Genomic DNA, 12,603 nt, shown 5'->3' on the forward strand with positions numbered 1-12,603 from the left:
AAAAAAAAAAAAAGTAGGTTAATATGGATGGAAAAGCCGTATTTTAAGCTTAGACAAAAACAAGTAAAATGAACAGATCCTTGTATTTTTTCTTCACCTAGAGACCTTCCAGAGATCTGGGCCATGTATCTGAGAGTACATACCATTGATACATTTTTTTTTGATACATATTTTTATGCCATTTGTATAACCCAATGGTTAGACTTTTTAAAAAGGAAGAAATTCAAACATGTTTAATTTATTTATTTTTATTATTTACTAAAAGAATGTATGCTTTATGAAATTTAAGTATGTACCTATCTATAATGTAGAAAGTGAAAAGCTGGGGTAACTTCACTCTCTAAAACAACCACTAAACAAAAGTTTAGTGTCCCCATGTCCAAACATTTTTTTATAATGTTCTGCAAACATTGTCTTCATTCTTTTTCTAATAGATTTGTGCTATTCTTATTATCTTGCATCTTGCTTTGTTTCCTTAATAACAAAAATCTTGGGACATTTTCCACATTATACATAGAAATTTAAATGTTTTCAAGAGCCACCATTTTTTGATGAGTTTCTTCCAAAATTTGTATGGTCTCAAAACAAAGGCAGCATGGTTATTATGTATATCTTTGCACATTTGAGCATACTGCTATAAGGTAAATTCCTGGAAGAGGAATTTCTACATGAGATGTCAGATCATTTTCTGGAAGGTTCTATCACTTTATACTCTCTATGGCAGTTATAAGAATGGCTTTTCTTTGCTTCTCCAGAAGTAATCTTTTTAATCATTGCCAATTTTGAAAACTATTGTGTTTGCTATTTTAATTCATATTTAAGTATAGTGAGCCCTTTTTTATGTTACTAAGCCTTTGTTTTCTGTGAAATGTCCGACATTTTAAAAAAAGCTTAATTAGATTATCTTTACACTTATCTAACAATTGCTGGACAACTCTTATTTTTCTGTCATAAAGATATCTAATCAATACTTTACACAGAAAGCAAAACTAAGTGTGCATGACTTGTGTATTTTCTGAAACCATGGATTGGTGTTTTTATTACTATTTATTTATTTTTCTAATCCTAGAGCAATGGAAATATTAAGAGTAAAAGGTCAAAGATCATGGTCTGTTGGACTATCAGTGGCTGATCTGGTTGACAGTATTATAAATGATAAAAAGAAAGTGCATTCTGTATCAGTTTTAGCAAAGGTAAGAGTCTCATTTTTCATCATATTTTTTAAAACTTATATTAATATAAAACCCAAACAGGTACTGTTCACCTGATACCCAGGTGCCATCAATATCACTAGCTTTTAGAGTGAACATTAGAGGCAGCAATTTGGTATAAGCCCTGTTCTACTTGGCATGGGGAAGTCTGGACTTCTGTCAGGTGTTGCTCTCCCTCATGTAATTTTTGGGAATCCCTAAGAAGCAGAAACTATTTCTATTTGTCATTAATCACCTTAGCCAGCCAGGTGTCCCAGAATGATGTGCCAGCTAACTGGAGTCTGCTTGTCCAGTTTACTTCATCCTTTACCACGTTTTCTTAAGCAGAAACTCCCTAAAAGACAACTAAGATGACACACTGTTAACCAAATTTTCTTAAAATCTCAGGAAGACCACGAAGAAAATAAAACATAAAAACAGGAAAATTTAAAGTGGATTAAATTCATAAAGTGGGTTGTATTCAACTGAGCCCAGAGCCAATGCTGTGCCCTCCAGGGGAATTTACCCCCAGTGTGTAAACCATGTTACAGGGGGTTAGCTTACCTCCCCACAAAGGGGCTAACTTTCAACAATTTTCTCCCATATTCATTGTATTTTTCACCAAATTCCTCTCATTCTCACAAAAATTTTCTGAAACAGCTTGAGTATAGAAAAAAAGTAAACAGATCTTTTATAAACATATTATGTACTAGAACTAGAAAATCAAAAGTACCTGTATAATCCCTTTATCTTTTTCATTTTAGGGGTATTATGGTATAAATAATGAAGTGTTTCTAAGTTTGCCTTGCGTCCTTGGAGCCAGTGGGATATCTGAAGTCATCAAAACTACAATAAGAGAAGATATAGTGACTGAGAAACTCCAAAGCAGTGCAGCATCGATCCATGGGCTCCAAGAACAGTTAAAATTTTGATTCTAAAGTTCTAGAGTTACATAACAGGAAGGGTTATTTAATTTGCCAACATATGTAGGGTCAAGAACTTTTGTAGCTTATTACTTACCTTCACAAATGCTTGGTTAAGGTAGATGGGTTCTTGGTTAACTTTGTAATTTCAATCCTTAGGGAATCTGTTATTCTTGAGATAGCTATAATGTTCTTTCTTTAAATCTACACTACAGATAAACACATCATGTAAAATTATATATCCTCAGCTACATGCACTTTGGAAATATTTTGAAAGTGTTTATTTTTAAAAGAAAATTATTAGCTGAATTTATAAAATCTGCTAGTTGTACATTCAGAGGATCCACAACTTAAAGTGTTTATTTCTTTCAAGACAGTTGGTAGTAACTAAAGAATTTTTTTCCTCTTCAAATTAGTCACCAAAAAATGGAAAAGAATTTTACTTTCACTTTAAAATAGTAAAAGGGAAGTCAAAAGTTTTAATTTGTGAAGACAAAGTATAACTTACAAAACTTCCAATGGGACTGTCCTTTCTGAAATTTTTGTTTACTCACATCCTAGACTATATAAGATCTCCAGTAGCTCATAACTCACTATAATATTAATGGAGAAATAATGTGTTTTTAGTAGAAATAGCTTATGAATAAAAGCCAAGCAGTTTAACGCTAAAAAGTGAGGTTTTCATAAAAATCATTGTCATAGGGGAAGAAGTTAAATGCCTGATTGTCCTAAAGAAATCCTCCAACCACTCCTGCAGAAATGGTCCAGAGTATATACACTTTCTTGATGGGTTAATACATTATCTTCATGTGTGAAAGACAGCATTATTATTACTAATGTGGCACAATCTAGTAGTAACTAACATCAGCACTTCCTGTATTTTAGGCAGTATGATAAACACTTCATTATTTTATTGAATCATCATAGTAACCCTTTGGGGTACATTTTATCATCACTTTACAGAGGAGGAAATTAAGGTTTAGTACCCAAGACCTTATGACTAGGGGACATTTATCCATACAGCTTTTATTATAAGGGGGGAAGAGCCTAACAGCCATAATAGTTACAGGACCCTAAAGCTGGGAATGTGTATGCTGTGGAAGGATTACTTCCATTTTCATGTAGAAGCTGACCTTTTATTCTTCCTCAACAGTTTTTAGAAAAATTGATTCCCTTCTTGATTTGCTATTTGCTTAGAGCAAATAGCAGAGAGGAGTTTACATAGAGATAGGTGTCTATTTATTTTTCTGGTGTTTATTATTTAGTCATTCATATTTATTGACTGGGAGACTACTATATACCAGGTACTGTACTAGACAGTGAAGATACAGTGGTGAGCAAGCTTGAACTAGGTACAAGTCCTGGTGCTCTGTACAATCCAGTATGAGAGACATAGTAATCAAGTCTCACAAACAATTTCAAGTTCGATGGGTGCTATGGAAAAGTTCCAGATGCTTTAAAAGCATGTAATAGGTAAATCCATCCTGGTCAGAACATAGGACCAGATCATTTATCAGGCTAAACACATAATAGGTAAAGAAGAAAACAATTAAACTAATGCTAATTTAGTATAACAATGGATGCTTTTGGTAATGAACTTAAATCACAAAAATGAAATTATATTTAGTGTTTATTTATTTATGCACACAGAACTGGGGTACAAGCCAGAGGTTGCAGGGATAATAAGAGGATTCACCAGAGACAGAGTTGGGAGCAGAACAGGCAGACTGACGAAGTACACTGCTGAGGGAAGAAACAGACGGGACAGGAGAAGTCTGCTGTCCTAAGTGGGTCACCTCCCTGGCTGGGGATCAAACTCATGCTGCAGTGGCTGCAGATAGCTTCATAGTTCTGTGCTTTAACCCATTGCACCACCAGGGAAGTTTGTTAGTGTCCATTGTTTAAGGAAGTAAAAAAGTAATGCTTGGAACGATTCTCATCAGAATTAACTTGGATTTAAAAAGTTGGACATTTTAAGAGATAAGCATTATTTCAGTATAATTTCACTACACAAGTAAATCTTTTATGTATTACTCTAATGTATCCTCACTTGTATGAAATATAAAACTGAAAGAACTATTTCTTGTGTTTTTCAAACTAGTCTTTTATAATATATCTAATTAGATAAATATACTCTTGATAAATAACCTAATTGCAACATACTGTATAGCAGAGAATTCACTGCATTAATTGTAAAAGGAACATGTTGATACAACAAATATTTATTGAACATCTAATGTCATTCCAAGTACTGTTATAATTTGAGTTTTGAAATGAGTATAGTTTTTGCCCCATGGAAGCCTGCAGTGTAGAATTCTATCATATATTTCCTTGAGTGTTGAGCTTTATCAGCCATATTTTAAGTTCCATATATAAGAAGCTGTACCACCACAACTTTTTTATGATGAATCTATGAACTTTTACTGTTTACTGTTTCCAAAATCATGGGTATGACTTTTTTTAATAATTTTAAAAAAAGAGCAACATAGAAAATAAAAGGATTTCTTTATTTATGCAAACAAGAACTGGGATACAGGCCAGAGGTGTGGGGGGAGGAGGGGTTGAGAGGATTCACCAGAGACAGAGAGGAGAACAGTACGGGCAGATTGATTGAAATACATTGAAATACATTACAGAGGGTGAGATAGGTCTGCTGCACCAGGTGGGTTGGCTCCCTGGCCTGAGATCAAGCTTGTGCTGGGGATAGCTTCATACTGCTGAAACTTAACCCCTTGTGCCACTATGGAGTTCCCTTCTCTTTTAATGACTTTTAATGGGATTTGAATTAAAAGGCTTCTTTAATATTGTAGCAGTTAAATATTTTATTTTCTAACTTACAGTGTATCTTTCCTTAAATATCAAGAATAATTATAAATAAACTTTGACTTTAAAATCACCAGAAATGCCTAATTTATTGATTAGAAGGAAACAATTCAGGTTGAGAGAAAGTTGTTGTTTTTTTTTTTATGATTCATACAGAGTCCAGGGTATTTCGTTATTTTAACTAGCTTAAATGCAAATGAAAACTGAATTTCATTTTCAAAATTTTTATTTCTAGAGAAACTTTTTAAACACTTCATTACCTGCACTCCCCAGTTGATAAAAGCAGGGTTGCTGTAATTAAAGGTACTCCTGTATAAATTGACTTTAAAAACTGAAAGCCACATTTATGTGACATAAGAAAGGTGCAATAGGATATAGGTTGCCCTATAATCTGGTTTGACTAGAGCTGTGTGCTTCACTAACATAGTGCTTATATACAAAAGAATTATACCTATTGGCATGGCCTTTATTATGTGTTTTTAGCAACAAGTTATAAAGAGTAACACATGGTTTCAGTTAAGCTCTCTTTTGTGTATTTGATCTTCACTTAGATGCCAATGTAGGAGGGCACATTGTACGTTAGTGCTCATTGAGCACTACACTAAAATCATCCAAATACTCGATATCAAGCGCAAGCTTTACAATACCCTGAGTGGCACTGTGCTTAGGAAATGTGGTGACGTGTAATAACAGCAATGTAGTGACATAAATGACCTTAAAGAACTTGCATGGGTAGTTGAAATTCAATCACGTACTCTTGCACTGTACAAGGCTATGAGGGTCTGATGGTGAGCCTGCCCTCGCATGGACTTTGAGGATGGGCAGGCTAGTAGTACACGTAGGCTAGTACAAGCTAGAGGAGAATTTGATTTGGGGAATGGTCCCCTGGAGAAGAAATTATTGCCTGGCTTCTTGTGAAACGAGGGCTCTGCACTTTGCTCTGGATAATGTAGTATGGAAGCTTTTTAGCTTAAAAAAAAAAATCCTGATAATCAGACCCTGGGTAACATCTAATGCAAGTCTCTCATCTTGAGAACTGGAAAAAAAAAAAAACAAACTGTAGATCGAGCTGGAAGTATATTTGGCTGCTGCTATCACAAGGACAAGTCTGTGGCTGAAGTTTTCTGACTCTCTATCCAGTGCCCGCCGGTTGATGATTCATTAAAACTCACTCACAAGACCTTCGTACTTCTTCCCCTCCCAGCACCTGCTTCTTTAGTTTAAAAGCAATTGTAAAAAGATGCCGCTCTTATCCTAGCCCAGAATTTCCGACCTTCGGGAATAAGGTTGCCCCCCTTCTTTGAACCAAACCTAGCTCGCCGTAAACGAGCCACAACAGCTGTCCCTACGGTACCCACGCTACGCCCCCAGCTTCTGGCGTCTGGGAAGTGACGAAACGGAAGTGGAAGTGCTACGGCGGTAGCCGACTTCCTGTTGTTAGAGGCGGGGGGGTGGGGGGCTGGCTACTCAGTGTGCGGTTTTGCTGGGCGTCCTGGGGCAGCCCGGAGCGGCTGACCCTCTCTGCCTGCGGGGACGGGAGTCTCTAGGCGGCCGCCATGGCGGTGTCGGAGAGCCAGCTCAAGAAAATGCTGTCTAAGGTGAGACCGTGGCGCGCTCGCCTGCCGGCGCGCGCCCACCGATCCCTTCCGCGCCCGACCGGGCCTGGCCCCGACCCGGACCCGCGAGCCTCCCGGGCGGGCCGGAAGCCCCAGTGCGTTCTTAGCCGCCTTTGCCGCCCCCAGCCCCGAAATGTTTGTCGCGTCGTGCCGGAGTCCCTTATAATGGTCCCTGGCAGTGTGGGGGGCGGCGACCGTCAACAAAGGCGCAGTGCTGAGACCGCCTGGCACCTGCCGTCCGCCTTTTTTCGGGAAGAGTTTGGAGCAGTCTGTGGGCTGTAGAGTTTTGGTTTTTGTGTTTTTTTTTATAAACACAAAGCGGGGGTGGGGCGGGGGTCGTACTTCTCGATCTGGGGCAAGCCTCTTCCGCCGTGTCCTAATGTAAGCCTCCGTCAGTTTTCGCCCTTTCCTCCAAGCCCTCAGAGATTGTGTCTTGGCAGTTTTGTATTCCTCTCACAACTCTGCTCGACCCGCGGGAAACCAGTAATTGTTGGTGGAATTGCCTCGGCTATAAGTAAAAACGTCTAGAGAAGCCAAAATACCAGTAGTCCACTATGTCGAGTGAAATAAGAATTCTGTTACCATTTACTAACAATAAATAACTTTTTAATTGTGTGCTCCTTGTAATGCGAATTCATTTACTTTGAACTTTATGTACCATTAGATTTCAAGAACGGTCTAATTTTTTATTTTTTAAAAAGCAGATGTTATAAAGCCGTGTAGTACTTTGATAATTATTTCAAATGTAGCACCTCATGGCAGAGTAGACTGGGTGGTGGTTTTTGGCTTTCAATTTAACAGTTATTTGGAATAAGAGGTGATATGGTTGAAGGTTTAATCTTCTCCAACAGGTTCAACAGGTTAGCTTGGGATACTTTCGTTAAATAATAATAGAAATCAAAGTAGTTTAAGCAGTTTTTAATAGTAAGAAAACCAGCATGTATAAACATTTTCCTTTGAAGTATACACCTTTCTCCCCCAGTGAAGTCATCCCCGATAGTCCATCGCTGAGGTATATATAATCTCTTAATGAGAAAGCAGATGTTCAAAATAAAGCTGCTCTTGGTTGTCTAGTCCTATCTTGTAGATTTCTGTTTTCTTTCTTTAAAATAGTGCTCCTTAATTGTAGATAAGTTCTGGATAGCCCTATAAGTTTGTGATGCTGATTTGTAAACTTACTGTTTTTCTAAAAACAGCACACTGTTTTATATGCTGTATAATTGTATTTTGTTCTGTGCCATTTTGATCTTTAAACTTATAACATTCATTAAGCTCATTTCATATATAAAACAAAAATATTTAGGTACTGGTTTTTAGAACCATTCTTAACTTTCCTACACTTCTTTTAGAGGACCTCTTAAGTCAGAGGCACCTCATCTTTAGAAGCTATTTTATACCTTCACTTGCACCCCTCTGCCTCAACCTCTTTTTATCCAATGAACAAAAAAGGAAAGAAGTGAGAGAAGACATTCTACCATGTCTTTTGAGGTATTTAGTGCAATATCTGAAAAAAACTGAATCACCTACAAGTGGTACTGAGTGTATTTTATTTAGCTAGCCTCTGAATAGATAGTAGTAATAGAGTAACAGAAGCAGTATGTGACATTCTTCCTCCTGGTGGAGAGTCCACTACAGGTGTTAAGTCCTTTCAACTGGATATGGTCTGATGTAGGAGTTGTTACCATGGCCTCTGGACTCATTGCTAGCTTGATCCTTTACACTTTATTTGATTGTAGGTCCCATCACTGTACTCTGGGCCACATGCCTTGACTATTTCTTTTATGTATTATTACAGATACTTTTCTCCTTTGAGCATTGTAACTTTCTGCTTTAAATTTTTTAGACAAGTCATACGTAGTATATCCACAGCATTCCAAGAGGTGGAGTCACTAATAAGTAGAAGAGAGCTGACACATTAAAGTTTGCTGCTTACCTCATACTGTTTTAGGTTTGGGATACAACAAAAACTGCACTTCTGGAAAAGAAGGCAATAAATAAGTGTATTGCTATTGTATTGGGAGATAAGTGCTTTGGAGAAAAGGCAGGAAAGGGAAATAATGCTAGTGGTGAAGATGGGCTGAAGTGCAGTTTTACAGCTAATAGGGAACGCCACTCTGAGGCTAAGGAGATGAGGAAGCAAACTGAAACAATCTGGAGTAAACTTTTCAGGAAGAAGAAAAAACAGATATAAAGTCCCTGAGGCAGAAGCTGGTCTTGCTTGATAGAAGAGTAACAGTTTGTCTTGCTTGATAGAAGGTGACTGAAGTTAGTATGGGAAAAAGTAATGGGAAATAAAGATATGGAGGTTTTGAAGCCATTACAAGGATTGACATTTACTCGGAGTATGTGAGAAGCCAAAGATCTGTTTCAACAGTATTTCTTTAGTTGCTGTGTGGAAACTAGGAAGTTAAGAGTAGCAGAGACACCTGTAAAAAGGCTCTTGCAAAAATCTGGATGAGACATGACTGAGACAAGGCTTGTAACTTTAGAGAGTGAGAATTTATCAAATTCTGGATATTTTTGAAGGTAGAGCTAACTGGGTTTTCTGACAGATTCATTGGATAAAGGAAAGGGGCAACAAGGGTTTTAGGCCTGATCACCTGGCAGGATGTGGATGGAAGATTGTAGGAAAACTAGATTTTAGAAGAAAATAGAGAGTTCAGTTTTGATCGTGTTAAATTTGACATTAGATATCTAAGTAGATGTGTATGTATATGTGTATATACATACTTATTTATGTGTAGTTTTAGCATGTAAATGATACTTGAAATTAGGAGGGGGCATCATCAAAGGAGTGAGTTTAGATAATATTAAGAAGTTAGGAGGAGAAAAAGAACCAGCAGAGACTGAGATGGAGCAGCCACAGAGAAGAGGAAAACAAGATGTGGTATCCTGGAAATCAAGTGAAAAACATATTTGAAAAGGAAGGAATTAACTTGGTCAGATGCTGCTGAGAAGATGAAGACTTCTTCATGTAGAAGAAGTTGCATGTAGCCATGAGAAGTGAGGAGCGATTTCACTAAACATGGAGTGAGCTTAAAGACATGGATCTAAGCATTAAGCTTCAGTGGTTACTCACATCACAGAGATCCAGATAGGTGCTCCAAGATGGAAAAACACTATTGTCTGTGAAATAATCTTCCCAGAGAAAGAGGAAGAAAGTAGAATTTAGGAAAAAATGATGAAAAAGATCGTAACTTCTGGATCCAACTACTAATTTATGGAAAATACAGAGGGCATAGAATGTGCATGTGTGGGCACCACATGCAAAATCATCCATGGGAACACGAATATCTAAGAGCATGTAGTTAGCAATATCCAACACATGGGAGTCTCTGCAGGACAAATAAATAAATTCCAAGGGGTAAAAATAGAACAGGTACATCATTTGATAAGTAGATAAATAAAATACTAGATATCCATATAATGAAATAGTCAGCAATGAACAAGAGTAAAGCACTGATACGTGTTGCAACATGGATGTACTATGAAAATATTCTAAGTAAAAAGTTATAAATGGCCAGCTATTTTATATGATCCCATTTGTATGAAATGTCCAAAATAGATAAATTAATAAAAACAGTAGACTAACAGTAGACCAAGTTGTCCAGGGTGAGTGGTAATTGGAAGTGTGGAATGAGTTTCTTGGGGTGTGACGAAGTATTCTAAAATTGAATTTTGATTATGGAACTGAGTGTACTGTACTAAAAGCCATTGAACTTAATGTAAATCACTTCAGATGCATAAATTACATCTCATTAAAGCTGCTAGCAAAAGGGGATGGGAGAATCTATAGATTAAAAGTAAACCAAAAGACAAATACAGTGTGTATACTTTGTTTACAAAACTGGAAAAAAAAAAAAAGAAAGATCATGAGACTGCATATTTGGTGGTATTTAGGGCATAATGATTATTTTGTCTTTTAAAGATACATACTAAAACATGATATTCCTATTTGCTTTAGAATAAAACAGCAGAAGGCAAAGTGAGTGAAGCTATAGATGAAGATTGGCTGAAATTGCCTATGAGTTGATTATTGTTGGAGCTGTGTACAGAATACAGGGCCTCATACTGTTCTGCTTTCAGATTTGAAAATTTCCAGAATAAAAAGTTTTTTAAAAGAATATCAAAGACAGCAAATGCAGGCAGCTCCTTGAGGGGATTTTTGTTATAAAGAGGAACTAGAGGAGTGTGGCTGTAGCAGGAGGTGGGCCTGGAAGTCAGGAACATGTTTGAGTAAGATGGAAAAAATGTTTGTATTCTAGCAGTACTGAAAAATTGGTACTTTAGGATAAAAAAATGGCAAAAAATGTCTTTGAATAGATCTGGATTTATTTTTCTTCTATTTTAGCCTTTATTGTGTATCATTTTTATACACATCTCTATGAAATTTCTTTGACTTTGGGGCCCTCTCTGGTGGTGCAAGGGCTTAAAGTGCAGCACTGTAAAGCTGCCCACAGCCACTGTAGCACAAGTTTGATCCCCAGCCAGGGAGGTGACCCACATGGCACAGCAGACCTCTCCTGTCTCACCCGCTGCTCCCCTCATAGTATTATTACAGTCTGCCTGCTCTGTTCCCCATTGTCACTGTAAATCCTTTAACCCAGCACACCTCTGGCCTACACCTCAGTTCTTGTATACCTAAAAAATCTCTTAAAAAAAAATTTCTTTGGCTTTGTATTCTAATCCTTCTGTTGAATCTTTTGTTTCTACTCATGTTTTTTAATATCCAAAAGTCCTTTCTTTGAGTGTTCTTATTACAGAACGGTGTCATTTCATCTTTCTTTGAAGTTATTAATGTGTTTGACATTTTGTTCTGTTCTTGCATTATTTTATTCTTAATTTTTTTTGTATGTTTTGGGCTCTGCTTGCTTCTTGGAGTCTTAATGAATAAGAAAAACTCTAAAGGGCCCTCCCTGGTGGCACAGTGGGTTAAAGCACAGCACTGAAGCTATCTGAGGCCACTGTACTGTGAGTTTGATCCCCAGCCAGAGATGAACCCGGTGAACCTGCATTTATTTATGCATACAAGAACTGCAGTATAGGCCAGAGGTGCTGGGGGTGACCAGAGACAGAGTGGGGAGCAGAACAGGCAGATTGATGGAAACACACTGCTGAGGGGAGCAGTGAGTGGGTCAGGAGAGGTCTGCCGCACCATGTGGGTCACCTCCCTGGCCAGGTATCGAACTGATGGTGCAGTGGCTGTGGAGAGCTTCACGATGTTGCATTTTAACACTTTGCACCACCAGGGAGGGCCAAATAAATAAACTTTTTTTTTTCCTAACGCTGATGAAAGCTTTTGTGCGTGATAAAATGGGATTCCCATATCTAGGTCTCATAATCTGACAAATGTGTACAAATCAGGTTCCTAATTTTCCTGGATGTAAAGTACAAGTAGAGAGTGTAAAAAATACAAAATGGCAACAATACAACAAGCAGTAAATTGTAAAACAGGTGGTATTGAGAGTAGTGTCGGAGTAAAGAGGTCTATGAGCTACGGGGAAAGTACAGAAAAAGAATTCATTAAGAAGCGGGGCGAGTTCTAAGCTGGATCTTTGAGAATCATTTGATTTGGTGGAGAACCTTTGTAAGTTGGAAAGAAGGGCTTAAGTGGAGGTGAGTACAACTTTGAATAGGTAACAACAGAAAAGGCTACTACAGTTTTTAGTTGTAACTGCTATTGATTAGTATTGAGAATCATTACACTTTTAAGAGTGCTATTAAGAAAATACAATTTTTAAAAAATTAACCTGGCAGCTAAATGATGTACAATGGTTTTAAACTAAATTACTAAATTTTTGTGCTTTTACTTTTCAGTACAAATACAGAGACCTAACTGTACGTGAAACTGTCAATGTTATTACTCTGTACAAAGATCTCAAACCTGTAATGGATTCATATGGTGAGTTTATATAATAAAAACATCCATAATATTTGGAGTTCATTTTTTTGTTAATGATTATAGGTTTCCCATTTCCTTTTTGAGTTTGTTGGTTTTTCAAGTATTAACTTTAACTAATAAAAGTGTTATGGTGGCCCTCCCTGGTGGCG

At 37.3% G+C, this 12,603-nt stretch overlaps 1 protein-coding gene across 1 annotated transcript in view; it reads left to right on the forward strand.

The window, feature by feature from the left end:
- The first annotated feature begins 6,389 nt into the window (after nt 1-6,389).
- Nucleotides 6,390-12,603, forward strand: part of TSG101 (tumor susceptibility 101) — a 26,133-nt gene continuing 19,919 nt past the window's right edge. Inside the window, exons 1-2 of the mRNA XM_012725602.1 lie at nt 6,390-6,534; nt 12,370-12,454. Coding sequence (XP_012581056.1) covers nt 6,493-6,534; nt 12,370-12,454 — 127 coding nt within the window. The 5' untranslated portion in view covers nt 6,390-6,492. The remainder of the gene's footprint in view (nt 6,535-12,369; nt 12,455-12,603) is intronic.

The sequence above is a fragment of the Condylura cristata genome, unplaced genomic scaffold (genome assembly GCF_000260355.1).
Source record: "Condylura cristata isolate star-nosed mole 26May11 unplaced genomic scaffold, ConCri1.0 scaffold00015, whole genome shotgun sequence".
NCBI classification, from domain to species: domain Eukaryota; kingdom Metazoa; phylum Chordata; class Mammalia; order Eulipotyphla; family Talpidae; genus Condylura; species Condylura cristata.